This window comes from Acipenser ruthenus, chromosome 7 (assembly GCF_902713425.1).
Source record: "Acipenser ruthenus chromosome 7, fAciRut3.2 maternal haplotype, whole genome shotgun sequence".
Classification (NCBI taxonomy): Eukaryota; Metazoa; Chordata; class Actinopteri; order Acipenseriformes; family Acipenseridae; genus Acipenser; species Acipenser ruthenus.
This window is the reverse complement of record NC_081195.1, coordinates 68,265,894-68,292,019: the sequence shown is the minus strand read 5'-3', so window position 1 is coordinate 68,292,019 and position 26,126 is coordinate 68,265,894. Positions and strand designations below refer to the sequence as shown.

The following is a 26,126-nucleotide window of genomic DNA, read 5'->3' as shown; positions in this document are numbered from 1 at the left end:
TAAGCTTACGTCTGCATGAATTCGCGTCATTGTTTTTGCATAATGATGTTATAATAATAAATATATAAGCTTAACAGCAGATACCTGGTGAGTGCTTGACTTTTTACGACATTCTGTATTATAAATGTAGCATCCAAAGTACAGCAATATATTTGCCAGGTCAAAAACAAAATGATGACACCTAACTTGTATTAGTTTTGCCTTGTATTATTGTTTCAGTGCTTTGCGTTGTGGCTGAAGACTCGTGATGCTGTAAAAAGACTTCCTCTGTAGAGATTCCATGTCTGTGCTTTGCAAGCTGTCCCGTGATAGCTGTCCCGTGATAGTTACTGCACATGAGACACTGGACTGGCTGCTGAGAGCTGCTGGAGTATAATGAGTAATTGAGCTTGCTGCTTGGCATAGCTGACTCTAAGTTATTGTCCTGCCTAGTAGTGAGGCAGAAGGGAAACATTGAGACTACGCAGTCATGGAAAGAATTGAAACGTAACTGCACAAGGTACTGCAGATTTGATTATGCAATATTGTTAAAGCACGGTACATTAATAGTAAGGAAGCTAGGAGGGCCCTGAGTTTTCCATTTCAGTTATATTCCCACACGTGTCAATAATTTATCATTCTGCCCACATGTGAAATGACTTTATTTGGTTAACTGTATCAACTGGTGCATGGCGCGCTGGCCTCTTGAGTGTGACTATTTATGTACTATATGACTGAGACTATTTGTGTTAAACAAGCCTAACGTATGATCATTAACTAACGTATTGTTGTTTTATTATTATAGAGATCACCATATATCTTTTTGTATTTACTTTAACTTAAAAATACACTAGCATTGACTGATGCCATGTTGCATATGCAGCGTGCTGGCTGTAAAGCTGTGTGAGTAACGCAGTGCTCTTGGTATGCACCCTGTTAGCTGTAAAGCTGTGTGAGTAACTCAGTGTGTTTGGTATGCACCCTGTTAGCTGTAAAGCTGTGTGAGTAACGCAGTGCACTTGGTATGCACCCTGTTAGCTATGAAGCTGTGTGAGTAATGCAGTGCTCTTGGTATGTACCCTGTTAGCTATGAAGCTGTGTGAGTAACGCAGTGCTCTTGGTATGCACCCTGTTAGCTATGAAGCTGTGTGAGTAACGCAGTGCGCTTGGTATGCACCCTGTTAGCTGTGAAGCTGTGTGAGTAACTCAGTGCTCTTGGTATGCACCCTGTTAGCTATGAAGCTGTGTGAGTTACGTAGTGCTCTTGGTATGCACCCTGTTAGCTGTGAAGCTGTGTGAGTAACTCAGTGCTCTTGGTATGCACCCTGTTAGCTGTGAAGCTGTGTGAGTAACGCAGTGCACTTGGTATGCACCCTGTTAGCTGTGAAGCTGTGTGAGTAACGCAGTGCACTTGGTATGCACCCTGTTAGCTGTAAAGCTGTGTGAGTAACGCAGTGTGTTTGGTATGCAGCGTGCTGGCTGTAAAGCTGTGTGAGTAATGCAGTGCACTTGGTATGCACCCTGTTAGCTGTAAAGCTGTGTGAGTAACTCAGAGCGCTTGGTATGCACCCTGTTAGCTGTAAAGCTGTGTGAGTAACTCAGAGCGCTTGGTTTCTATGTTGCAGACACGAGGCCCGTTTCAAGCAGCGCATGCTGGAGCTGACTGACACAAACAACGTCGCCTACTTATTTCTCTCTGCTGCCAACCGGTGGCTGGAGGTCAGAACGGTGCGTGTGGAGGTTATCTGCTTAAACTGACAGCTGATACTGTCAGCACTGTGGATACTGTATATTCATTTGTTCAACTTTTACACATAAATATGCTGGCACAATGACCATGACCCCTTAAAAATAATGACTGCAAATGTATAATGAATTCCAGCTGAATACCACAGGAATAACACCTGAATATCTACTGCACTTCCACTGAGTTCTGAAGTCATTCATTTTGAATTCAGCCCTGTTAATTCATGTGGATTTAATTATCCGTATTCATTCCATGTCCCTTTGTAACAAATGATGCGTATCACAATATATAAGGCATGCATTCATGCATGGAGTGATACTTCTCACAATCCCCAGGTGGGTGACTAAGAGGGCATGAATGCATACATTAACATTAATAATAATGCATTGATCACTGAAAGTTATTTAAGAACATAAGAAAGTGTACGAACGAGAGGAGGCCATTCGACCCATGTAAGTACATTCCTAGCAGCTGATTGATCTCAGAACTTTGTCTAGCTGGGTCTTAAAGGATCCCGCCTCAACTGATTCTGCCTCAACTGCATTACTAGGTAGCCCATTCCATACATGAACATGTGTTCATACTGATAAGACCATGATGTCACTCTGGCATCAGGGTGCAGCTTTATAGTTTGTCTTTCTTCTAATCCCCAGAGATACGTATGTGTCTGCTTTCTAAAAAAAACACGAAATATACGCTCCTGTCGTCTAAATATCCCACTCCTGTAATCTAAATATCCACTCCTGTGGTCTAAATATCCACTCCTGTAGTCTAAATATCCACTCCTGTGGTCTAAATACCCAATGCACAGTTGACGAGAGGATGGTTATTGATAGAGGGATTGGTGGGTGATAGCTGTGAAGAAGTTTGTGGGGGTAGCTCAGCATTTAGCAGGGACAGTGTGCTGCTTTTCTACATGCTGAGGAAGGCACTAAGCACCCGCCCGAGTCTCACTGCTCTGTGTTGGTTGCAGGATTATCTCGGTGCTGTGATTGTACTCACAGCTGCTGTCGCATCAATATATACTTCTGAGAACAGACTTCAATCAGGACTGGTGGGACTGGGACTCACCTACGCTCTTACAGTAAGTATTTAATAATTTAGATGTAGAAATCATTTTTTATCTGTGTTTTCTCTTACGCCACGGCTCATGAATTAATTCTGGACTCTCTTAAATCTATTGCATCTGTTTCAAGTTCAGATGAATAGAAGATGGAATGGGATTCAATTAAAGGGTCATATTTCACACTTCTGAAGATGGGAATCTGAAACCTTCAGTTAAAACTATAGCTTTTTATTTAACTTTTGTAGCTACAGGGTGGGCAGCGTATGCCTACATTCACTAGCAGTCATTCAAGGCCATGCTTAACAAAAAAACATGACACCTACAAGACGATAATAGCAAAACCTCTGCCTTTAAAATGAGATCCCTAGAACCCCAAATGGGCTCACCTGGTAAAGGCATGACTGTGGTGTGCTGGGTGAGTCGTACAGTCAAGATGTTGTTGCGGTGGATTCCACAAGGGGTATCACATTGACTGGCACTCCTGCGGTTTTGGGAGCCAAACTTGCCAGTTTCACCTCATCATGTTACAACAGCCCCTACTGGCCAGGTGCTCAAGGTGGACACTTGCAGAGCTGGCCTTTGTCCTCCAGGGGCTGGTAGCTTGTTTCTGTAGAGCTCCTGGGTGTAAAGAGGCAATTAGCTTGGTCTTGAGATGCCTACTGACCTCCTGTTCTTCTGAGCTGTCATGGGGATTGCTGTGGTGAAGAGGATTGGACATTCTACCCTGGGAAGAAAATAAGGGGTCAAATAATTAGGCAGATCTAAATTTATATATATATATATATATATATATATATATATATATATATATATATATATATATATATATATATATATATATACAGTACTGTGCAAAAGTTTTAGGCAGGTGTGAAAAAATGCTGTAAAGTAAGAATGCTTTCAAAAATAGACATGTTAATAGATTATATTTATCAATTAACTAAATGCAAAGTGAGTGAACAGAAGAAAAATCTAAATCAAATCCATATTTGGTGTGACCACCCTTTGCCTTCAAAACAACATCAATTCTTCTAGGTACACTTGCACAAAGTCAGGGATTTTGTAGGCATATAGTCAGGTGTATGATTTACAATTATACCAAACAGGTGCTAATGATCATCAATTCAATATGTAGGTTGAAACACAATAATTAGCTGAAACAGAAACAGCTGTGTAGGAGGAATAAAACTGGGTGAGGAACAGCCAAACTCAGCTAACAAGGTGAGGTTGCTGAAGACAGTTTACTGTCAAAAGTCATACACCATGGCAAGACTGAGCACAACAACAAGACACAAGGTAGTTATACTGCATCAGCAAGGTCTCTCCCAGGCAGAAATTTCAAAGCAGACAGGGGTTTCCAGATGTGCTGTCCAAGCTCTTTTGAAGAAGCACAAAGAAACGGGCAACGTTGAGGACCGTAGATGCAGTGGTCGGCCAAGGAAACTTACTGCAGCAGATTATTATTATTATTATTATTATTTATTTCTTAGCTGACGCCCTTATCCAGGGCGACTTACAATTGTTACAAGATATCACATTATTTTTACATACAATTACCCATTTATACAGTTGGGTTTTTACTGGAGCAATCTAGGTAAAGTACCTTGCTCAAGGGTACAGCAGCAGTGTCCCCACCGGGATTTGAACCTACGACCCTCCGGTCAAGAGTCCAGAGCCCTAACCACTACTCCACACTGCTGCCCAGATGAAAGACACATCATGCTTACTTCCCTTCGCAATAGGAAGATGTCCAGCAGTGCCATCAGCTCAGAATTGGCAGAAAACAGTGGGACCCTGGTACACCCATCTACTGTCCGGAGAAGTCTGGTCAGAAGTGGCCTTCATGGAAGACTTGCGGCCAAAAAGCCATACCTCCGACGTGGAAACAAGGCCAAGCGACTCAACTATGCACGAAAACACAGGAACTGGGGTGCAGAAAAATGGCAGCAGGTGCTCTGGACTGATGAGTCAAAATTTGAAATATTTGGCTGTAGCAGAAGGCAGTTTGTTCGCCGAAGGGCTGGAGAGCGGTACACGAATGAGTGTCTGCAGGCAACAGTGAAGCATGGTGGAGGTTCCTTGCAAGTTTGGGGCTGCATTTCTGCAAATGGAGTTGGGGATTTGGTCAGAATTAATGGTCTCCTCAATGCTGAGAAGTACAGGCAGATACTTATCCATCATGCAATACCGTCAGGGAGGCATCTGATTTGCCCCAAATTTATTCTGCAGCATGACAACGACCCCAAACATACAGCGAAAGTCATTAAGAACTATCTTCAGCGTAAAGAAGAACAAGGAGTCCTGGAAGTGATGGTATGGCCCCCACAGAGCCCTGATCTCAACATCATCGAGTCTGTCTGGGATTACATGAAGAGAGAGAAGCAACTGAGGCTGCCTAAATCCACAGAAGAACTGTGGTTAGTTCTCCAAGATGTTTGCCGAGTTCCTTCAAAAACTGTGTGCAAGTGTACCTAGAAGAATTGATGCTGTTTTGAAGGCAAAGGGTGGTCACACCAAATATTGATTTGATGTAGATTTTTCTTCTGTTCACTCACTTTGCATTTTGTTAATTGATAAATATAAACTATTAACATGTCTATTTTTGAAGGCATTCTTACTTTACAGCATTTTTTCACACCTGCCTAAAACTTTTGCACAGTACTGTATATATATAAATATATATATATTATATGTTTTTAGATCCTTTGAGTTTATGTACAAGCCAGAAAAAAGTCTACACAAGTCCATAGTGGTCCATAATTGTCTTCTAACCTAAAAATGATGATTTAATAAACTCCACATGAAATATGAGCTAACTGAGAATCAAATCCAGGCCTCCTGTAGTTACTTTCCAAGACATCTACCAGGAGGAATTCAGCTGTCTCAGTGCTTTCAAACTGAAGATCTATTTCTGATATTAACAGATTAGACATCATTGAAAAGGGTTTGAGAATATTCTGAGACTGTTCTGTTTGGAAAAAGAGCCATTTAAATTAAAAAGAAAAAGTTTGAACCCCAGGTTGTTATGTGCCCCTTGTGACCTGCATGGTCTCTTAATGTAAACACTGGAAGCTGTTTAAGGAGAGCTAATCTCTCAAGTCACCATGCATCATCTTACACATGCAGTTTGAAGCACACATTACTTTTGTTGGGCTATTTAAGGACATATGTTATGGAGAATGGGATAATCACTAAGCTCTGTTACCTTGAGCTCTTACACGTATATACATGCTGCCCAATATATTTAAATGGATGTTGTGATTGTCATTTATAAATGTATTTTATTTTTTAGGGGGAGAATGGGTGTGTGTTGAGGTCCAGAATGCACAGCAATGCAACTTAAATTCAATAATGGTCCTGCATCCGAATTGTTGATCCCTACACCCCATCCCACCCCCCCCACCCCCCCCCTCCACCCCAATTATTATTTAACGTATATATGAACATCCCCACATCCATGTACATGTATTCAGGCACTGAGGAGGACAGGGTTTGAGCTCCTTAAATATGTGCAACAAACAAATTACTGCTTTTGTCAAATACAGATATTAATGTATTTAAGTATTTCTTTCTTTCTTTCAAATATGAATTTCAGCAGTACTCAGTTGTTTTCATCTTTCTTTGGCCCAGGTGACTAACTACCTGAACTGGGTTGTGAGGAGCCTGGCAGATCTGGAGGTGCAGATGGGAGCAGTGAAGAAAGTCAATGGCTTCCTGAGCACGGAATCAGAGAACTACGAGGGCTCTATCGGTACAGTATATAGCAGAGGAGACACCATGCACGTTCGCAGAGTACTGTGGTTATTCCACCAGTGAGGAGAGACAAATAACCCGGAGGAGCCCCTGACGGGGTCGACACGATAACGCAAAGCAAGCACTTGAGTAGTCCTAAGGAGAGTGATTTATCATTTGTTGAAACAAAGCTTTTGCCCAGCAATTTATTCAGATTTGATTACTGTTGATCCAAACGCGGGTGGATCTAAATATCAATGCTATTAAAATGGTTAATTATTATTAGGTCCCCATTAAAACCTCTCATCTTGTGTCTCGTGTTCAAGGATGTACACGGAATCCTACGCGTTCAAATCATTCCCTGTAGCATATATCCTAACAGGGAAAGGGATAGAGCTAACCCTAACCCTAACCCTAACCCCAACCCCAACCCTAACCCTATCCCTAACCCCAACCCTAACCCTAACCCTATCCCTAACCCTAACCCCAACCCTAACCCCAACCCTTTCATAAATCATATTCAGTTGCTTGTCTAATACTTCAATGTAGAGTGCATAAGGCATCAACATAACGAAGACACAGTGCTAATAAGCGCACTGTGTACACTGAAGAAGGTACTAGCCAAAGTGTTTGCTTACTTGAGTGACTTTCTTCTACAATTCAGACTGAGCATTTTGGAATGTATGGATGATTAGAATAGAAACCCCAACAAAATCAACCCAACAAAACAACCTTGGTTGCTTTTAAGATCACATCACATTTCAGTGCCAGATAACATGCACTAAACCCAGTTCGTTTTGCTTCACACAAACCCTTTCAAACAAACCAAAGAGCTTTCACTTTGAAATGAATTGCCTGAAGGAACCAAAGTGTCAGTGGGCCCACACAGGGACTGGGAATGATGTTACGCAGTCATACGACATCGCTAGCAGGAAGTTCACTTCAAGCAGGATGTTTTATTTTTCTTCAGATCTCTCTCAAGTTCCAGAGGACTGGCCTCAGCAAGGGGAGATCAAGATCCAGGGCCTGTCTGTGCGATACGACTCCATTCTGAAACCAGTGCTGAAGCATGTAAACGCATACATCAACCCTGGACAAAAGGTACACACACACACACGCACGCACGCATTCACGCACGCACGCACGCACACACACTGACACACACACACGCGCACACACATGAACACACATGCACACACACACACACGCACACACACACGCACACACACACACACACGAACACACGCACACACACGGACACACATGCGCACACACACACACACACAAACACACGCACACACACGGACACACACGCACACACACACACACACGCACACACACACACACGAACACATGCACACACATGAACACACATGCACACACACACGCACACGCACACACACACGCACACACACACACACACACGAACACACACGCACACACACACACGCACACACACACACGCACACACACGGACACACACGCACACACACACACACGCACACACACGCACCTTTTCTCTCCTTTTCTCAGCTTTATCTAACTTGTTTGGATGTTCTGGGCTCGGTCACCTCTTTCTTCAGTTCCTAGTCATTTGTTTCCAGTTACATTTTCTTATTTCCCCCCTTACCTTTTTGTCATGTTTGCAATTATTCTTAGTGGTTCTTGCTGCAATGAGAATTTCTAAAATATTTGCTCAGTTTGTGTTTTAACTGTGAGTTCAGTATCTGCTCTTCAGTTCTAGTTGCCTGTCATAGATATATGTAATATAGGCTTGATCAGCCAAAGTGTCTGTATATGAGTAAACACCAGCGCCACCTAGTGCACTGCAATGTATTGACAGCAAAACAGAAGGAAACTTGTTTCCAAAGTGGCAGATCACTAGATGGCTCTGGCTCTTTCTTCCAAGACACTGGCTAGTCTAGCCTGTGTTACATGTATCTATGGCAGGAACCTGGAGCTACTAAATCTAGGAGAAAGCACCCTAACACAAACACAGTATCTGAGTCATTTCAATTAGAAACAATCAGAATAATTGCAGACCTCAGAAACATGTAAGTGCCTCCCGCGGACTGAGTCTGTACAGCATATCCCTACGGGAACCTCCGCTCTTTACTCACAGGAACAAGATACCACAAAGAGAGGCAGCAGTGACCTGACAAGCCTTCTGTACACTGATTCAGAGATCTGGCAAACCTAGCTGACAGGGAGAGCATACACAGCAAGCTTCCCTTTATCATCTGAATGATTTGTATGTTCAGGGCCAATTTACCATCTGCATTAAATGAGTGCAGTATAAATAGTTTACAAAGCTCTGCTGCACAGTTTCCATTTCAACTGGATTCACTCCAATTTGGTAACATCTAAATATATATATATATATATATATATATATATATATATAGAAAGAGAGAGAGAGAGAGAGACTGTTCTGTCAGTGTGCTGTACAGCAGATGTTATGCATTATTTTACAGTATCGCTGCTTAATGTGTGTTTTTAAACACTTTTATTGTCTTTTTTTCACAATTCTATTACTTCTACGAAGTGCGCTCTGTTATACAAGACACCTGGGATGCAAAGGATCAGTGTTTCCTAAAAGAATCTTGCTATAGGAATAATGATTTGTAAAAAAAGGAAATTATGTTTTAGGATATAATTTATGCCGTAGGAAGACCGCTGATTTATTGTCAGTGACGTGTTAAGCAAAAACAAAAAAATATGCAGCACATTTCACTGATTATTGCATGAATGTCTATTATTGCACGAATGTGTATTATTGCATGAATGTGTATTATTGTGGGAATGTGTATTATTGCATGAATGTCTGTTATTGCATGAATGTGTATTATTGCATGAATGTGTATTATTGCATGAATGTGTATTATTGCATGAATGTGTATTATTGCATGAATGTGTATTATTGTGGGAATGTGTATTATTGCATGAATGTCTATTATTGCATGAATGTCTATTATTGCATGAATGTGTATTATTGCATGAATGTGTATTATTGCATGAATGTCTATTATTGCATGAATGTGTATTATTGCATGAATGTGTATTATTGTGGGAATGTGTAATAATGCATGAATGTGTATTATTGCATGAATGTGTATTATTGCATGAATGTCTATTATTGCATGAATGTGTATTATTGCATGAATGTGTATTATTGTGGGAATGTGTATTATTGCATGAATGTGTATTATTGCATGAATGTGTATTATTGCATGAATGTGTATTATTGCATGAATGTCTATTATTGCATGAATGTGTATTATTGCATGAATGTGTATTATTGCGGGAATGTGTATTATTGCATGAATGTAACGTTGATAAATACCCCATTAAACTTTGTAATTGTGTTTTGATTCGGTTGTCGTTAAAATAGTCCTGCTTCAAGCTCATGTATAAGTGTAACTTCTTCCAGTGCGGGGCCCCTCTGCACTGTGGCAGAGGTAACTTCTTCCAGTGCGGGGCCCCTCTGCACTGTGGCAGAGGTAACTTCTTCCAGTGCGGGGCCCCTCTGCACTGCGGCAGAGGTAACTTCTTCCAGTGCGGGGCCCCTCTGCACTGTGGCAGAGGTAACTTCTTCCAGTGCGGGGCCCCTCTGCACTGTGACAGAGGTAACTTCTTCCAGTGCGGGGCCCCTCTGCACTGCGGCAGAGGTAACTTCTTCCAGTGCGGGGCCCCTCTGCACTGTGGCAGAGGTAACTTCTTCCAGTGCGGGGCCCCTCTGCACTGTGGCAGAGGTAACTTCTTCCAGTGCGGGGCCCCTCTGCACTGTGGCAGAGGTAACTTCTTCCAGTGCGGGGCCCCTCTGCACTGTGGCAGAGGTAACTTCTTCCAGTGCGGGGCCCCTCTGCACTGTGACAGAGGTAACTTCTTCCAGTGCGGAGCCCCTCTGCACTGTGACAGAGGTAACTTCTTCCAGTGCGGGGCCCCTCTGCACTGTGGCAGAGGTAACTTCTTCCAGTGCGGGGCCCCTCTGCACTGTGGAAGAGGTAACTTCTTCCAGTGCGGGGCCCCTCTGCACTGTGGTAGAGGTAACTTCTTCCAGTGCGGGGCCCCTCTGCACTGTGGAAGAGGTAACTTCTTCCAGTGCGGGGCCCCTCTGCACTGTGGCAGAGGTAACTTCTTCCAGTGCGGGGCCCCTCTGCACTGTGACAGAGGTAACTTCTTCCAGTGCGGGGCCCCTCTGCACTGTGACAGAGGTAACTTCTTCCAGTGCGGAGCCCCTCTGCACTGTGACAGAGGTAACTTCTTCCAGTGCGGGGCCCCTCTGCACTGTGGCAGAGGTAACTTCTTCCAGTGCGGGGCCCCTCTGCACTGTGGCAGAGGTAACTTCTTCCAGTGCGGGGCCCCTCTGCACTGTGACAGAGGTAACTTCTTCCAGTGCGGAGCCCCTCTGCACTGTGACAGAGGTAACTTCTTCCAGTGCGGGGCCCCTCTGCACTGTGGCAGAGGTAACTTCTTCCAGTGCGGGGCCCCTCTGCACTGCGGCAGAGGTAAGTTCTTCCAGTGCGGGGCCCCTCTGCACTGTGGCAGAGGTAACTTCTTCCAGTGCGGGGCCCCTCTGCACTGTGACAGAGGTAACTTCTTCCAGTGCGGGGCCCCTCTGCACTGCGGCAGAGGTAACTTCTTCCAGTGCGGGGCCCCTCTGCACTGTGGCAGAGGTAACTTCTTCCAGTGCGGGGCCCCTCTGCACTGTGGCAGAGGTAACTTCTTCCAGTGCGGGGCCCCTCTGCACTGTGGCAGAGGTAACTTCTTCCAGTGCGGGGCCCCTCTGCACTGTGGCAGAGGTAACTTCTTCCAGTGCGGGGCCCCTCTGCACTGTGGCAGAGGTAACTTCTTCCAGTGCGGGGCCCCTCTGCACTGTGGCAGAGGTAACTTCTTCCAGTGCGGGGCCCCTCTGCACTGTGGCAGAGGTAACTTCTTCCAGTGCGGGGCCCCTCTGCACTGTGGCAGAGGTAACTTCTTCCAGTGCAGGGCCCCTCTGCACTGTGGCAGAGGTAACTTCTTCCAGTGCAGGGCCCCTCTGCACTGTGGCAGAGGTAACTTCTTCCAGTGCGGGGCCCCTCTGCACTGTGGCAGAGGTAACTTCTTCCAGTGCGGAGCCCCTCTGCACTGTGGTAGAGGTAACTTCTTCCAGTGCGGAGCCCCTCTGCACTGTGGCAGAGGTAACTTCTTCCAGTGCGGAGCCCCTCTGCACTGTGGCAGAGGTAACTTCTTCCAGTGCGGGGCCCCTCTGCACTGTGACAGAGGTAACTTCTTCCAGTGCGGGGCCCCTCTGCACTGTGGCAGAGGTAACTTCTTCCAGTGCGGGGCCCCTCTGCACTGTGGCAGAGGTAACTTCTTCCAGTGCGGGGCCCCTCTGCACTGTGGCAGAGGTAACTTCTTCCAGTGCGGGGCCCCTCTGCACTGTGGCAGAGGTAACTTCTTCCAGTGCGGGGCCCCTCTGCACTGTGGAAGAGGTAACTTCTTCCAGTGCGGGGCCTCTCTGCACTGTGGAAGAGGTAACTTCTTCCAGTGTGGGGTTCCAGCAGCACTCAGTAACTCAGTTCTCTCTCTGACAGGTTGGGATCTGTGGCCGCACAGGCAGTGGAAAATCCTCTCTCTCACTGGCCTTTTTCAGGATGGTGGACATGTTTGAAGGTTAGTTTCCACGAATCAAGACACTTTAACAAGAAACTCGAGCAGCATGCATGCATTGTGTTTTTCCTTCCTGTTTTTATTGGCAGGTTTATAACATTCTTACCTGACTCATTATTAGCACAACAGTTCATATTAATGACGGTTCATATTAATGCTTATCCTGTGCAGGGCTGCTTCTTGACATAAACCTTACGCCGACTTGGCAAGGCAGAAGATTTTTATCAGCTTTTGCGTGCTGCTTTCAGGGCTGGGAAATCTTACATTTCCTCCAGAAAAACAGGGCATCCAGTGTAAAAGTACAAAGTGTGAGCTTTGATCATATATACACTTACTCGGCATGTACTGTATGTAAACTCACTTTTAGCAAAAGGTCAGCTCTTACGCATTGTTTCTTTACAGCATAAACAGTTGAGACTGATTTACAGAAACAGTCGTAAGGGATAACAGTGATTCATTGTGAGGCATGTCAACTGTGTATGACACATGACTGATAATAATTTCTTGCTAGTGAAATGCTATTCATAGTCTCAAGCTTTTCCTTTTCTATTTTCACTAGCTTCCCTTCTTCTCATTAGCTCCCCTAACCATTTTCCAGACCAGTTGTGGTTTACACGACCAATGTAACATGCGGCCCTTATAAAGCACGTAGAAATTCTCAAAAAATGTGTGAAAGAGTGTGCACCGTACTGTAGGTAAGCAGTAACACAGGAGAAGACAAGGTGCATTGTGAGGCATGAAGCCTTCAGGTGTGTTATTGTGCTTATAAAAAGACATGCTGCACTGCGCGAGAGAGCAGCGTAATGTATCTCCCAGTTACTCAGGGGAATACATACATCATCAACAGCAATATGCTTTACTTGTCATAACATCCATCTGCTATCGGTATTGTAAAACCAAAAAAAATGCTCGGAAAATGTTGGCTGACTTTTCAAATCCTTTCTCTCTCAGTCAATTGAAAGCAATGTATTCTGTCCTTAGGGAAGATTATCATCGATGGAATAGACATCAGCAAACTGCCTCTGCCCACCCTGCGGTCAAGACTGTCTATTATCCTGCAGGACCCTGTGCTGTTCAGCGGCTCCATTCGGTAAACATTAGAGTGGTGTTGAGCGTGCCCTGAAGCAAGACTCGTACCTGAATGCGTCTTAGAGTGCAAGCTCCTGGGGTAGTTTCGAATCTGCATTAATTACTACCAGAGTAAAGCGTGTGGGAACTGAGCTAGATTTGAAGCGAATTCTCCTCTTATCCAGGGTACTGCCGTACCGAGGCTGTTAACAGACAATGAAAACACCGTTATCAGTTTATAGCCTCGGTACGGCAGTACAACAGTAAAAATGTCAGCTCCTTGGATGAGAGGAAAATGATCTTCCAATCGGCAGAAGAGTTAATTACCATTGATTTGATACAAGAGGGTAAGGAAGGACAGCTTTTGTTGTTTTGAAATGAACACATCAATGAATGGATTTATTTAATACCTGCTGATATATACTTGTGTATCAGCACAGCCTTAGTACCTTATTCGTTGGGCGCCATAGTGAGTGGGAGGTCGTGACTGGGAGGTTGTGACTGGGGTTGAACCTCAGTCTAAAGTTCAGATAAGAAAGTACAATAATAATTATAATTGTAATAATAATTTGGTAACTTGTTCCAGTAGAAAGATAGTTAATAGCAGGGATTACAAACATGAGATATTTTGGGCAGATCAAACCCCCACTGCCTTTCACTCTGAAGCCCAGTGGCTGCGTTCCAGAACGAGAGCCATTGCCTAATAAGGCCATTTAACTGCTCTGTTTCTGGAGGTAAGAGGAACAGCCTTTTAAAAAAATAGTAACTGACTCCTAAACTTTTAGCCCAACTAGAGCTCCAGCCCTCACCCTAATGATCAGATCTGCCATGCAGAACTGAATTGCTCTTTAGTGATGTCTATGTTAAACAGCCCAGTTTAATGGATACAGTATGCATCTAAATAAAGAATACATAGAGGAGCTTGATATGGAAAAATAGCTGATTCAAGACGATTGCAAAACCAAGGAGAAGCTTACTATATGCTCGCCATTCTGAGTTAGCTTTTTTTCCCATATGAAGCTCAATTGGGAATATTATTCTGTTTAGATAATGAAAGAAGTGAACGAAAATGAAACTGCCATAAGTTACCAGGTGCATTGCACAGCCCAGATCACGGGCCTGGAGAGGAACCTTTTAAATAGTGTTGAGAGGTATACAATCATACGAGCGAGGCTGACGACAAGCAACCTAGTAACAGAGTGTTAGTCGTGACATGAGTTCTGGTGGTAAAGTAGATAACTATAATATGTAAAGGCTTCTTTTCTTCAACATGCTGACTGCAACAAGTCCTGAGTATTTAGTACAGCCGAGTTGAAGAGAGATCCCATGAGTCCTCACGGATATTCTTCTTCCTCCTGCAGGTTTAACTTGGACCCGGAGCGCACATGCACGGATGACAGACTCTGGGAGGCCCTGGAGATTGCCCAGCTGAAGAACATGGTCAAATCACTGCCGGGCGGGCTGGGTATTACTAGCATTTCATACCTCATTCACTTACAATGACTGTTTTAGCAGTACAGTACATCAGCTACTGCTCTGCTGTTTTCAGAGGGAACTGTACATATTATGGTTCTGTATTTATTTATTTATTTTTTTAATACATTTTCGACAATGAACAAAGAAACATTTAAAGAACCGACGGTTCCAATTACGATGCAATAACAGAGAGAAAGAAGAAAGGAGATATAATGCAGTTGGTAGTCGTTTGAATGCTGCTGTTGATTTTCCCGATACGCCCTTGTGTTTCCTTCCTGGTAGACGCGGTGGTGACGGAGGGAGGGGAGAACTTCAGCGTGGGGCAGAGACAGCTCTTCTGTCTGGCCAGGGCCTTCGTGCGTAAGAGCAGCATCCTCATCATGGACGAGGCCACGGCTTCCATAGACATGGCCACGGTGAGTCTCTCTGCACGCACACCCTGCATTCCTCATGCAGTCTTTGTGAGCTCTTTTTCTTCTGTAAGTTATTTTTCTTAAATCAAATGAGAGCAGTGCATTCATTTTGCATTCTTATTTAAGTTAAACTATATTTGTAATAAAATATTATTATATATTTTAGCAGCAGTAAAGCAGTGCTGTTCAGTAAGCATATTTTGCTTAACTGTCACGTCTTTTTAGAATCTACTTGGAATCTACTTTCAATAAAAAAAAATAATAACTTTAATTAATCCTATTTCTTGAAAATAAATAAAAATGTGTTAGAAATTAACTTTACAAGGATACGATAAGGTTACACTAAAAATCTAAATGCATGTGTCTGTTTGTTTTTTACAGGAGAACATTTTACAGAAGGTAGTGATGACAGCCTTTGCAGATCGCACAGTTGTTACCATTGCTGTAAGTATCAAGGAAGACCCTGTCTAGCTGTCTCTATGAGCACTCTTACCATTGCTGTAAGTATCAAGGAAGACCCTGTCTAGCTGTCTCTCTGAGCACTCTTACCATTGCTGTAAGTATCAAGGAAGACCCTGTCTAGCTGTCTCTATGAGCACTCTTACCATTGCTGTAAGTATCAAGGAAGACCCTGTCTAGCTGTCTCTATGAGCACTCTTACCATTGCTGTAAGTATCAAGGAAGACCCTGTCTAGCTGTCTCTATGAGCACTCTTACCATTGCTGTAAGTATCAAGGAAGACCCTGTCTAGCTGTCTCTATGAGCACTCTTACCATTGCTGTAAGTATCAAGGAAGACCCTGTCTAGCTGTCTCTATGAGCACTCTTACCATTGCTGTAAGTATCAAGGAAGACCCTGTCTAGCTGTCTCTATGAGCACTCTTACCATTGCTGTAAGTATCAAGGAAGACCCTGTCTAGCTGTCTCTCTGAGCACTCTTACCATCGCTGTAAGTATCAAGGAAGACCCTGTCTAGCTGTCTCTCTGAGCACTCTCATTATGCTTATTTTTTCAGCTAGCTTTCTGCTTTCTGAGTAATTCTTGAAACCATTTTAAACACAGATTTGGGGTAGAAGCCATTAATTTTCTCTCTACCTGCCAACATTCTCAGGTGTGAGTTTCAAGCCTTTAGTGAAGGGAACTGTTATAAAAGCTTATCAATATATAGAACTCCTGTAGTCATATATAATGCATTGGAGTTCTGTATTATTTCTAATCAAAATATAGTACTATTAATATAATTAGTAAGATGTGTATGGGTTGTATAGAAGTAAGAAGGGATGGTGGCATTGCCATGGTGTGTTACAATGTAATAATGAATGAGTAGTCCACTGAAAGAGTTAACCTTTTGACAGCAGTGCCTGAGCGTCCCTGTGACGTGTTTCGTGAAGTAAGCAGTGCTTTTAGAACAGGTGGCAAGAATTAGTGTCATATGTGAGCCGTGCTTTATTTGCTGTTCCGTTATTGAGTGATAACAGAACTGCTGACCTCCATAGAAAGCAGTAGGAGAGCAGGGTCCAATTGCTGTAAAATCCGTTTTTAAAAGATCCCTAAATTAAAGAGTTACCCTCCCTTGCTGTAGTTTATCTCTCTAGCTCAACCTGGACTATTTCATTGCTATAAACTCTGTTAGACACGATGTGAGGAAGTCAAATATAATGCTCTTTCTTTTCTTCCTTCTGTGAATTTTCTAAACTTATGAATTATGTTTTTTTTTGTTGGGTTAGATCATTGGAGTATTAATAAGAAATCTTGTGTCAGGCCTTGAACTGATCTGTTGATCTACACACTGTACAAAATAATGAAATCTGCAAACCAAATCTTGCATATGCCTAATAAGGCTTGTATAAATGTGTTATAACGGATGTTATAAATAAGTGTTAATAATAAAAACAGGCTGTCAATGTTAGAACACAACAAGTGCATGGACAAAGGCTCATTGTCTCACTGGTATAAAATCAGGGGAGTGAGCGTTTAATAATCATGGATGAAATGCTTCAGAACTTGACATAAAGCCTGACATTAGTATTGCGATACAATGTTATCCCTTGTTTATAAACATCAAAACCTATAATAACACATATTTAGATGTTTTATAAATGGTTGCTTAAACTAGACCCTAAATTGAATTTGCAGTTTCTGTCACGAGCATTAGACTTTTAAATTAGCATGTCCCTGTACAAGTAGACCATTTTCATATCAAGTCTATAAAGATTATTTACACTAAAATGTAAACCCAATTATCAAACCCAAGCTTCACCACGTTCTCTCTCTCTCTCTCTCTCTCTCTCTCTCTCTCTCTCTCTCTCTCTCTCTCTCTCTCTCTCTCCCTCTCTCTCTCTCCCCCTCTCCCTCTCTATGTGTCTCTCACTCTCTCTCTCTGTGTCTCTTTCTCTCTCTCTCTCCCTCTCTCTCCCCCCTCTCTCTCTCCCCCTCTCCCTCTCTCTCTCTCTCTCTCTCTCTCTCTCTCTCTCTCTCTCTCTCTCTCTCTCTCTCTGCTCTTGTCATTCTCTCTTCCTTCCAGCACCGGGTGTCCTCGATCATGGAAGCTGAGCAGGTTTTAGTGTTTTGCGAGGGTATTTTAGTGGAGTGTGACTCAGCTTCCAGCCTGCTGTCCCAGGACGATAGCCTCTTCACCCTTCTGGTGAAGACGCACAAGTAGACGAGCCCCTGTGCCCCCCGGGGCACTTCCTGCTCTCTGGTTGGTAGACTCGGTGGCCCCGCCTCCCCTGTCAAATCTAACGGCTCTGAAAGCGTTGCAGGCTTGTTAGATCTCTGCTTTGTTGTGTGCTACCTGTCCAGTGCAGTGCTTATGAAAGCCGTGGTGTGATTGGCCCTTTGAGGACTGCAGGTATGCTGTGTGTGACGAGAACATAAGAAAGTATAAGAATGACAGGAGGCTATTCAGCCCATCAATGCATGCCAGTGTCTGGAAGCATCGATTCAGTCTCAATAACATGGCTAGGTAACCCGTTCCATACCCTCACCACTCTCTGTGTGAAGTGTCCTCTTCAGAATTCATATAGTTATATGGTTCGTTTTATCCAAACAGCTCCGGGGACATGGAAGAAGTTTGTGTAAACAGTACAGGATTCCCATTCGGAAACGGGCAGGGGCATATTGGAATTGAATGGTGTATTTAGCACAGTGGGTGTTTTCAGTACAAGACTTTGTTTCTAAACAGCCCCTGCAGTCCTCATAAGGTTTAGGTATGTTGTGTTAAGCTTTTTAATGCTATATGTTGATCTAACTAGCTGTAGGTGTGTGTGTGTGTGTGTGTGTGTGTGTGTGTGTGTGTGTGTGTGTGTGTGTGTGTGTATGTGTGGTGTGCGTGTGCGTGTGCGTGTGTGTGTGTGATGTATGCATGCATATACCATGAATATACGCATCATAACAAGGTTGTGATTACAATTCAGATAGATAGATCAGTCACCAAATGTACTGTATTTGCAGAATTGGGACATTCTAAATTGGGATGAAAATCAGGGGGTAAAATAACTGGGCACTGACAATCCATTTCCTCTTGTGTGTTTCACAGCACCGCGTGCACACTATCCTGACGGCAGACCTGGTCATCGTGATGAAGCGAGGCAATATCCTGGAGTACGATAAGCCCCAGACTCTCCTGGCACACGAGGAAAGCGTCTTCGCCTCTTTTGTCAGGGCTGATATGTAACTCTTCACTGGCCTCCCACACAGTGCATGAAGCGAGCCTCGCATTTAAAGAGCATGGCCATTCGGGATGACAGTTACCACACAAAGGGGCAGATTCTCAAAAGCTACTGTATTTACTGCAAATCGTCAGCCATGCCTTCTTGTTTTTTCCTGAAAGGAAAAAAAGTTATATGGTGTCCTGAAAAAACAAAAAAAACACCAATTACACAATGAAAAAGAAAAAGGCATTTAACTTGTTCATTTTTGGTTTAGTCATTTTATTGGGTCCCTTTTTTCTTTTCAGAAAAAAATGATGATTTGGAGTAAATCACTTTAAGAATCCAGTCCAAAATCTTTAGATAGATTTGGTTTTTTTTCTTCTTTTTTATTATAAAAAAACAAATAATACCTTTAATACAGTATATACTTTTATAATTCACAAGCAATAAATATAACAACACGTTTGCCAGTTATAATTGCGAATGTTTTTTATTTGTATTGATGATGTAATAATCTGTACACAGCCAGCAAAATTACCAGCAAAATTACCAAAACAGAAATAAACAACTCAGACAGTTCGGTGTGGGTCCAGTTTTTTTTTTCCATCCATCTCTTAAGACAGTATGCAGCACACACTACCAGATATAAGATATACCAGTCTACAGGTAACCAGGGACAGAGGCAGATAGATAAGTTCCTGCTTCTAGTAATTTTAACTAACTACATTTGGTGACATTGTAAGGTGGTGTTTGAATTGGCTGAGTTAGTGTGTGAGTAGTACCAGGTGAGTGGCTAAATTGATTAGCAGTTGATTTTGCTATTTGATTGGTTTCCACACAGTTTAGTTGGTTCTCTTGACAAGCAGGTGGAACATTTAATCAAGCAGCTTACTTCGGCGCCAGCAAACAGAAGAGCCTCAACAAAAGAGCCGGGAGTCTAGCTGTGGGAGTCCAGCGAGGTGAGGCCTGCGCTGAGACGCTGTTTGACTAGATCCGAACCTAACGGGCCTCTAGAAGAAGCTATCTACTAGTCAGGTCTGTACCCTCCACCCTCCTGCTCCTACTGTGCCTTTTGTCTTGCTTGTTCTGCTATGACTGTCTCTCACATCCCTGTTCTGTCCTCCCGTCCTCGTCCTCTGCCCTCCCTCCGCTGCTGCTCCTCCAACCCCTCTAACCTCATTTCTCTGCCTCTCCCCCCCTCCCGCACACTCTCTGGTGCACTCTGGAACTGTCACTCTTCTGCTAACAAAGCTGATTTCATATCTGCCTTTGCCTCCCACCTCTCGCTCGATTTCCTTGCTCTCACTGAAACCTGGCTGTCCCCTGATAACACTGTTACTCCTGCTGCTTTGTCCTCTCTCTACATCCTGTCCCATACCCCGCGTCTCACTGGACAGGGAGGTGGGACGGGTCTTCTCCTCTCTCCCTCCTTACTCTTTTCTGTCCCCTCCGATCTCACCTCACTCTCTGTCAATACCTTTGAATTTCATGCAGTCCAACTAACCTCTCCCTGTCAACTCCTGCTCATTGTTCTGTACCGCCCCCCTGGGCCTCTCACTCACTTTCTGGATGAACTCGACTATCTACTCTCCTCCCTCCCCTCTCTGTCTACCCCGACTGTCCTGTTGGGTGACTTCAACATCCATCTCTCCAACCCCAGCCACTCTGCTGGATTCCTCCCTCTCCTTCACTCCTTCGACTTCTGTCTCTCTCCGTCCCCTCCTACCCACAAAGCAGGCCGTCAACTGGACCTCACCTTCTCCAGGGCCTGCTGCCCCTCCACCCTCTCTGTCACCCCCCTGGACATCTCTGATCACTATTTCATCTCTTTTTCTCTGTCTCTCCCCCCTCTCCCTGCTCCTCCTACCCCACTATCACCTCTCGCCGTAACCTCCGCTCTCTCTCCCCCTCTGTCCTTGCCTCCACTGCTCTCTCTCACCTCCCTCCTATCGACTCCTTTTCACAACTTTCCATAGACTGGGCTACCTCCACCATCTTCTCCTCACTCACCTCCTCCCTCGACTCCCTCTGTCCCCTCACCTCCCGACCTGCTCGCCCCTCCCCTCCCCATCCCTGGCTCTCCTCTGCGCTCCGCTCGGCAAGAATCACACTGCGATCTGCTGAAAAGAAATGGAAGAGAATCAAACTCCCTGCTACCCTAGACCTCTACCGCACTCTCCTCTCCTCCTTCTCCTCTACTCTCTCCTCTGCTAAATGTGCTTATTTCCAATCTGTAATTCAAGCCTCCACTAACAACCCACGTAAACTATTCTCTACCTTCTCCTCCCTCCTAAACCCTCCCCCCTCCTTCTCCCTCCTCTATCTCCCCTGATGACTTTGCCTCCTTCTCTTCTAAAATCTCAGATATCCGCAAACTCTTTAACACCTCTCCCTCCCCCGCACCCCCTCCTGCTCCAACCCCTACACCCACTACATCCCCTACTACTCTCTCTCCTCTGTCCTAATTCTCCTCGACCTCTCTGCTGCCTTTGACACTGTTGATCACTCTATTCTACTATCATCTCTTGGTGACCTGGGGATCTCTGGCACTGCTCTGGCCTGGTTCTCCTCCTACCTCTCCAACCGCACTTACCAGGTAACCTGGCGTGGAGCAACCGCCACACCTCACCCTCTCTTAACTGGAGTCCCCCAAGGGTCAGTCTTGGGTCCTCTCCTGTTCTCTCTCTACACTCACTCCCTGGGCCCCCTCATCGCATCCTATGGTTTCTCATACCATTTCTATGCTGATGATGCTCAGATTTTCCTCTCCTTCCCCACCTCTGACTCCACCATCTCCTCCCATATCTCTACCTGTCTGTCTGCTATTTCCTCCTGGATGCACTCGCATCACCTCAAACTCAACCTCTCTAAATCTGACCTCTTTTTCTTTCCCTCCTCCTCCTCCCCCTCCTCTGATCTCTCTATCTCTGTTCCTCTGGAATCTACCACACTCTCTCCCTCTTCCTCCGCTAAGAACCTCGGAGTCACCCTGGACTCCTGCCTCTCTTATTCCCAGCACATCTCCACTCTGGCACGCACTTGCCAATTCTTCCTGAGCAACATCCGAAGAATCCGACCCTTTCTCACCAACTATGCTACCCAGCTCCTGGTCCAGGCCCTGGTACTCTCCCGCCTAGACTACTGCAACTCCCTCCTGTCTGGCCTCCCTGCGTCCGCCACCCGTCCGCTCCAGCTCATCCAGAACTCTGCTGCCCGCCTGGTGTTCTCTCTGCCTCGCTTCGCCCACGCTACTCCACTACTCCGCTCGCTCCACTGGCTCCCGATCACCGCTCGCATCCAGTTCAAGACTCTTGTACTAGCCTACAGATGCCTTGACCAGACTGCACCCAGCTACCTCCAGACCCTCATCTCTCCCTACACCCCCACTCGACCTCTCCGCTCCGCCTGCACTAGAAGACTGGCTCTACCTCCTCTATGCTCCCCTGCCTCCAGAGCCCGCTCCTTCTCCACCCTTGCTCCGCAGTGGTGGAATGACCTTCCTACAGATGTCAGGACTGCCCAGTCCCTGACCACATTCCGGCGCCTCCTTAAGACTCACCTCTTCAAACAGCACCTGTAGAACTCCTCTGTTTGTATCCTGGGACACTATCACCCTTCATGTAAATGTGCTTTATTTTGCTCTTATCTGCCCCCTATTTTACTGCATCTACTCCTGTACTTCAGAATACTGTAATCTGCCAAGTGTTTAACCTGTAGTACTTTGTATTTAATCACATCCTGATGTAACTATCACTATTATCTGCTGTATTATTGAATTTTGGTTTGTCACACTTGTACTTTGCTTGAACAAAAGTTATTGTATTTCTTGCTCTTATTGTATTGTATTGTAACACTTGAAATGTATTTGCTTACGATTGTAAGTCGCCCTGGATAAGGGCATCTGCTAAGAAATAAATAATAATAATAAGAAGAAGAACATAAGAAAGTTTACAAACGAGAGGAGGCTATTCGGCCCATATTGCTTGTTTTGTTTTTAGTAGCTTATTAATCCCAAAATCTCATCAAGCAGCTTCTTGAAGGATCCCAGGGTGTCAGCTTCAAGAACGGTATGAGTGAACCAAGAAATGTGCTTCCGTGAATACTACTCAGAGAAAAAATAAATAATCACTCCACTGTGTCATGTCTGATGAATTGTAATACCAGGACTAATGAAGACTAATTATACTGTGTCAACAATCTGTTATGTCTATGGGAAAGTAGCCAGTGTGATTAGTGAATGTTTCTGAAATGTGTTCTTCCCTTATCCCTGCAAGAATAACTCTCTTTATAGTAAACTTACAGGCTCAGCTAAGAGACGTGATCTACTATCCTGTGATCCACACTACCTCATGAATGTGTGATCAGTGCTCATCACCATCCACCTCACTCATGGTTTCAACACTATTGTGTATTATTTAGTGGGGGGGGGGGGGGGGCTGGTTGTTCGGATTCTTGGTAACTTCCTAGTCCATTAAGAAAAATTTCCTGGGTGCTCCTGGAACATTTACAAAAAAAAACACCAGCTCAGGCTGCAAGACACACTGCACGTGAATACTGATAGTCAAGACAGCAATTCTTCTTTCTTTCTTTTTGTACAGTTTATTTTAAAGTTGAGCCTCTGGCAGCTAAAACAAGCTGGCCAGCTGTGATGCTCCCTGCTACAAGTGAAGTGTTTGTACAGCACATGAAGAATGAGGTGTATGCACAAGCTGTCATCAAAGCAGTGAACTTTTCCAACAAAGCTCAATTCAAAATAAACCAGCTATTAAAAAAAACAAGAAATACAGCCCTACACATTGCAATTAGGAATTCGCAGTGTAATTAGGGGCTGTGTGTGCGTGCGTGCGTGCGTGCGTGCGTGTGTGTGCGTGTGTGTGTTTGAGAGAGACAGAGAGTTCCAGTATGTTTTATAAACTTTTAGCATCTGTTTTTCCTCAGTGTAAAGAAATGTCAAACAAATTATATGGATGTACTCCCCTAAGTTTAACAAGCCTTACACAGTTTGTACCTGTATTGAAATGTGCCTGTTTGTTTTCTGTTTTGAATACGGTGGGGTTTTTTTTTTCAAATCCTAAATGTAACTGATGTAAAAGTCGCATTATTAACAGACACTAATGCCAGTAAGGCTAATGGAATTTAAATTGACATTTTGCTTGTGTTTAATCTGTATGTAGGTTTTCCTTACTGGCTAGCCATAGGGCCTGATTTCCTGGGTTAACTCTGCAAATAAATAAGATCACATTTAACACCCGACTCTTTAACCAACCAGTATTACAGCCTCATGAACCAATATGACCAGTTTAAAACCAGCACAATCACCAGTACCGATCAAGATACACCAGTACTGGTCACAGCTGTCATTTCCAACACGATGCACAGTATTAACCTCAAATGCAACGTCATTAATCAGCCATATTTTAAGATTCTCACAGAAGGAACCCAGGCGCCCCTTGTCCAGTACTTTTCTTCTCCAGATGTTGTCAGTTGAGTCAAAGCATTTTACTGATACCACAGATTACCAGACGCGAGCCAACTGACCAGGTGTCGTCTTTTGTGTCAATTCCAATTCCATCTCTTAATACTTCATTAATGCTATCAGTCATAGCTGCTAAGCTAACCCTGTATAGAAGCATTCTGAATGTTTGTTTTCCAGCAGCACACCAGCATGGCATTATTATTACTGTGTCGTAAGTAAATGGAAGCTGAGATGAGTGACAGCTTGGAAGGAAAGGGCTTTCGTAAAACAAAAAAGGTTGTTCTGTATTCATTGGGATTGCTTTTAAATAACCATAGAAAGGGGGAGTCCAGAAGCAAGTCTTTATGTACAGAGACCCTGTGAAACATGAATTTCATAACCTGAAATGCAAAAATTAAGAAAATGGGGGAGATGGCTAGAATACAGAATATATTTAAATTTCCAAACAGTTCTGTCTACTGAGATTGTTTAAATCCTTAACAATGTGTGCGGTTTCATCCCAGAGTGTCAGCTTCAACAACATTACTGGGGAGTTGGTTCCATACCCCTACAATTCTCTGTGTAAAAATGTGCCTCCTATTTTCTGTTCTGAATGCCCCTTTATCTAATCTCCATTTGTGACCCCTGGTCCTTGTTTCTTTTTTCAGGTCAAAAAAGTCCCCTGGGTCAACATTGTCTATACCTTTTAGGATTTTGAATGCTTGAATCAGATCACAGCGTAGTCTTCTTTGTTCAAGACTGAATAGATTCAATTCTTTTAGCCTGTCTGCATACGACATGCCCTGGGATAATTCTGGTTGCTCTTCTTTGCACTCTTTCTAGAGCAGCAATATCCTTTTTGTAATGAGGTGACCAGAACTGAACACAATATTCTAGGTGAGGTCTTACTAATGCATTGTAAAGTTTTAACATTACCTCCCTTGATTTAAATTCAACAGTTCTCGCAATATATCCAAGCATCTTGTTGGCCTTTTTTATAGTTTCCCCACATTGTCTAGATGAAGACATTTCTGAGTCAACATAAACTCCTAGGTCTTTTTCATAGTTCACTTCTTCAATTTCAGTATCTCCCATATGATATTTATAATGCACATTTTTTATTACCTGCGTGCAATACTTTACACTTTTCTCTATTAAATGTCATTCGCCATGTGTCTGCCAAGTTCTGAATGCTGTCTAGATCATTTTGAATGACCTTTGCTGCTGCAACAGTGTTTGCCACTCCTCCTATTTTTGTGTCCTCTGCAAATTTAACAAGTTTACTTACTATACCAGAATCTAAATCATTAATGTAGATTAGGAATATCAGAGGACCTAATACTGATCCCTGTGGTACACCACTGGTTACCTCTCTCCATTGTGAGGTTTCTCCTCTAATCAGTACTTTCTGTTTTCTACATGTTAACACTCCCTAATCCATGTGCATGCATTTCCTTGAATCCCTACTGCGTTCAGTTTGAGAATTAATCTTTTATGCAGGACTTTGTCAAAAGCTTTCTGGAAATCTAAATAAACCATGTCGTATGCTTTGCAATTATCCATTGTCGATGTTGCATCCTCAAAAAATCAAGCAGGTTAGTTAGACACGATCTCCCTTTCCTAAAACCATGCTGACTGTCTCCCAGGATAATGTTACCATATAGGTAATTTTCCATTTTAGATCTTATTATAGTTTCCATAAGTTTACATATAATAGAAGTCTGGCTTATTGGTCTGTAGTTACCTGGTTCGATTTTGTCTCCCTTTTTGTGGATCGGTATTACGTTTGCAATTCTCCAGTCTGTCGGTACAACCCCTGTGTCAAGAGACTGTTGCATGATCTTGGTTAGCGGTTTGTAAATAACATCTGTAATTTCTTTGAGTAC

At 43.8% G+C, this 26,126-nt stretch overlaps 1 protein-coding gene across 10 annotated transcripts in view; it reads left to right on the top strand.

Annotated features, from left to right (window-relative positions):
- LOC117415585 (ATP-binding cassette sub-family C member 9) overlaps positions 1 to 19,364 on the top strand; it is a 76,331-nt gene extending 56,967 nt beyond the window's left edge. For 7 of the 10 annotated variants that reach the window (XM_059027741.1, XM_059027740.1, XM_059027739.1 and 4 more), the window contains 11 exons: positions 1,605 to 1,707; positions 2,700 to 2,810; positions 6,423 to 6,543; positions 7,495 to 7,625; positions 12,101 to 12,179; positions 13,158 to 13,266; positions 14,606 to 14,709; positions 15,003 to 15,136; positions 15,515 to 15,577; positions 17,657 to 17,833; positions 18,671 to 18,808. In XM_059027741.1, coding sequence (XP_058883724.1) covers positions 1,605 to 1,707; positions 2,700 to 2,810; positions 6,423 to 6,543; positions 7,495 to 7,625; positions 12,101 to 12,179; positions 13,158 to 13,266; positions 14,606 to 14,709; positions 15,003 to 15,136; positions 15,515 to 15,577; positions 17,657 to 17,794 — 1,093 coding nt within the window. In that variant the 3' untranslated portion in view covers positions 17,795 to 17,833; positions 18,671 to 18,808. Of the gene's footprint in view, positions 1 to 1,604; positions 1,708 to 2,699; positions 2,811 to 6,422; positions 6,544 to 7,494; positions 7,626 to 12,100; positions 12,180 to 13,157; positions 13,267 to 14,605; positions 14,710 to 15,002; positions 15,137 to 15,514; positions 15,578 to 17,656; positions 17,834 to 18,670 lie in introns of all 10 variants that reach the window. The other 3 variants (XM_059027744.1, XM_059027742.1, XM_059027735.1) reach the window with 1 other exon arrangement.
- The last annotated feature ends 6,762 nt before the right edge of the window (positions 19,365 to 26,126 follow it).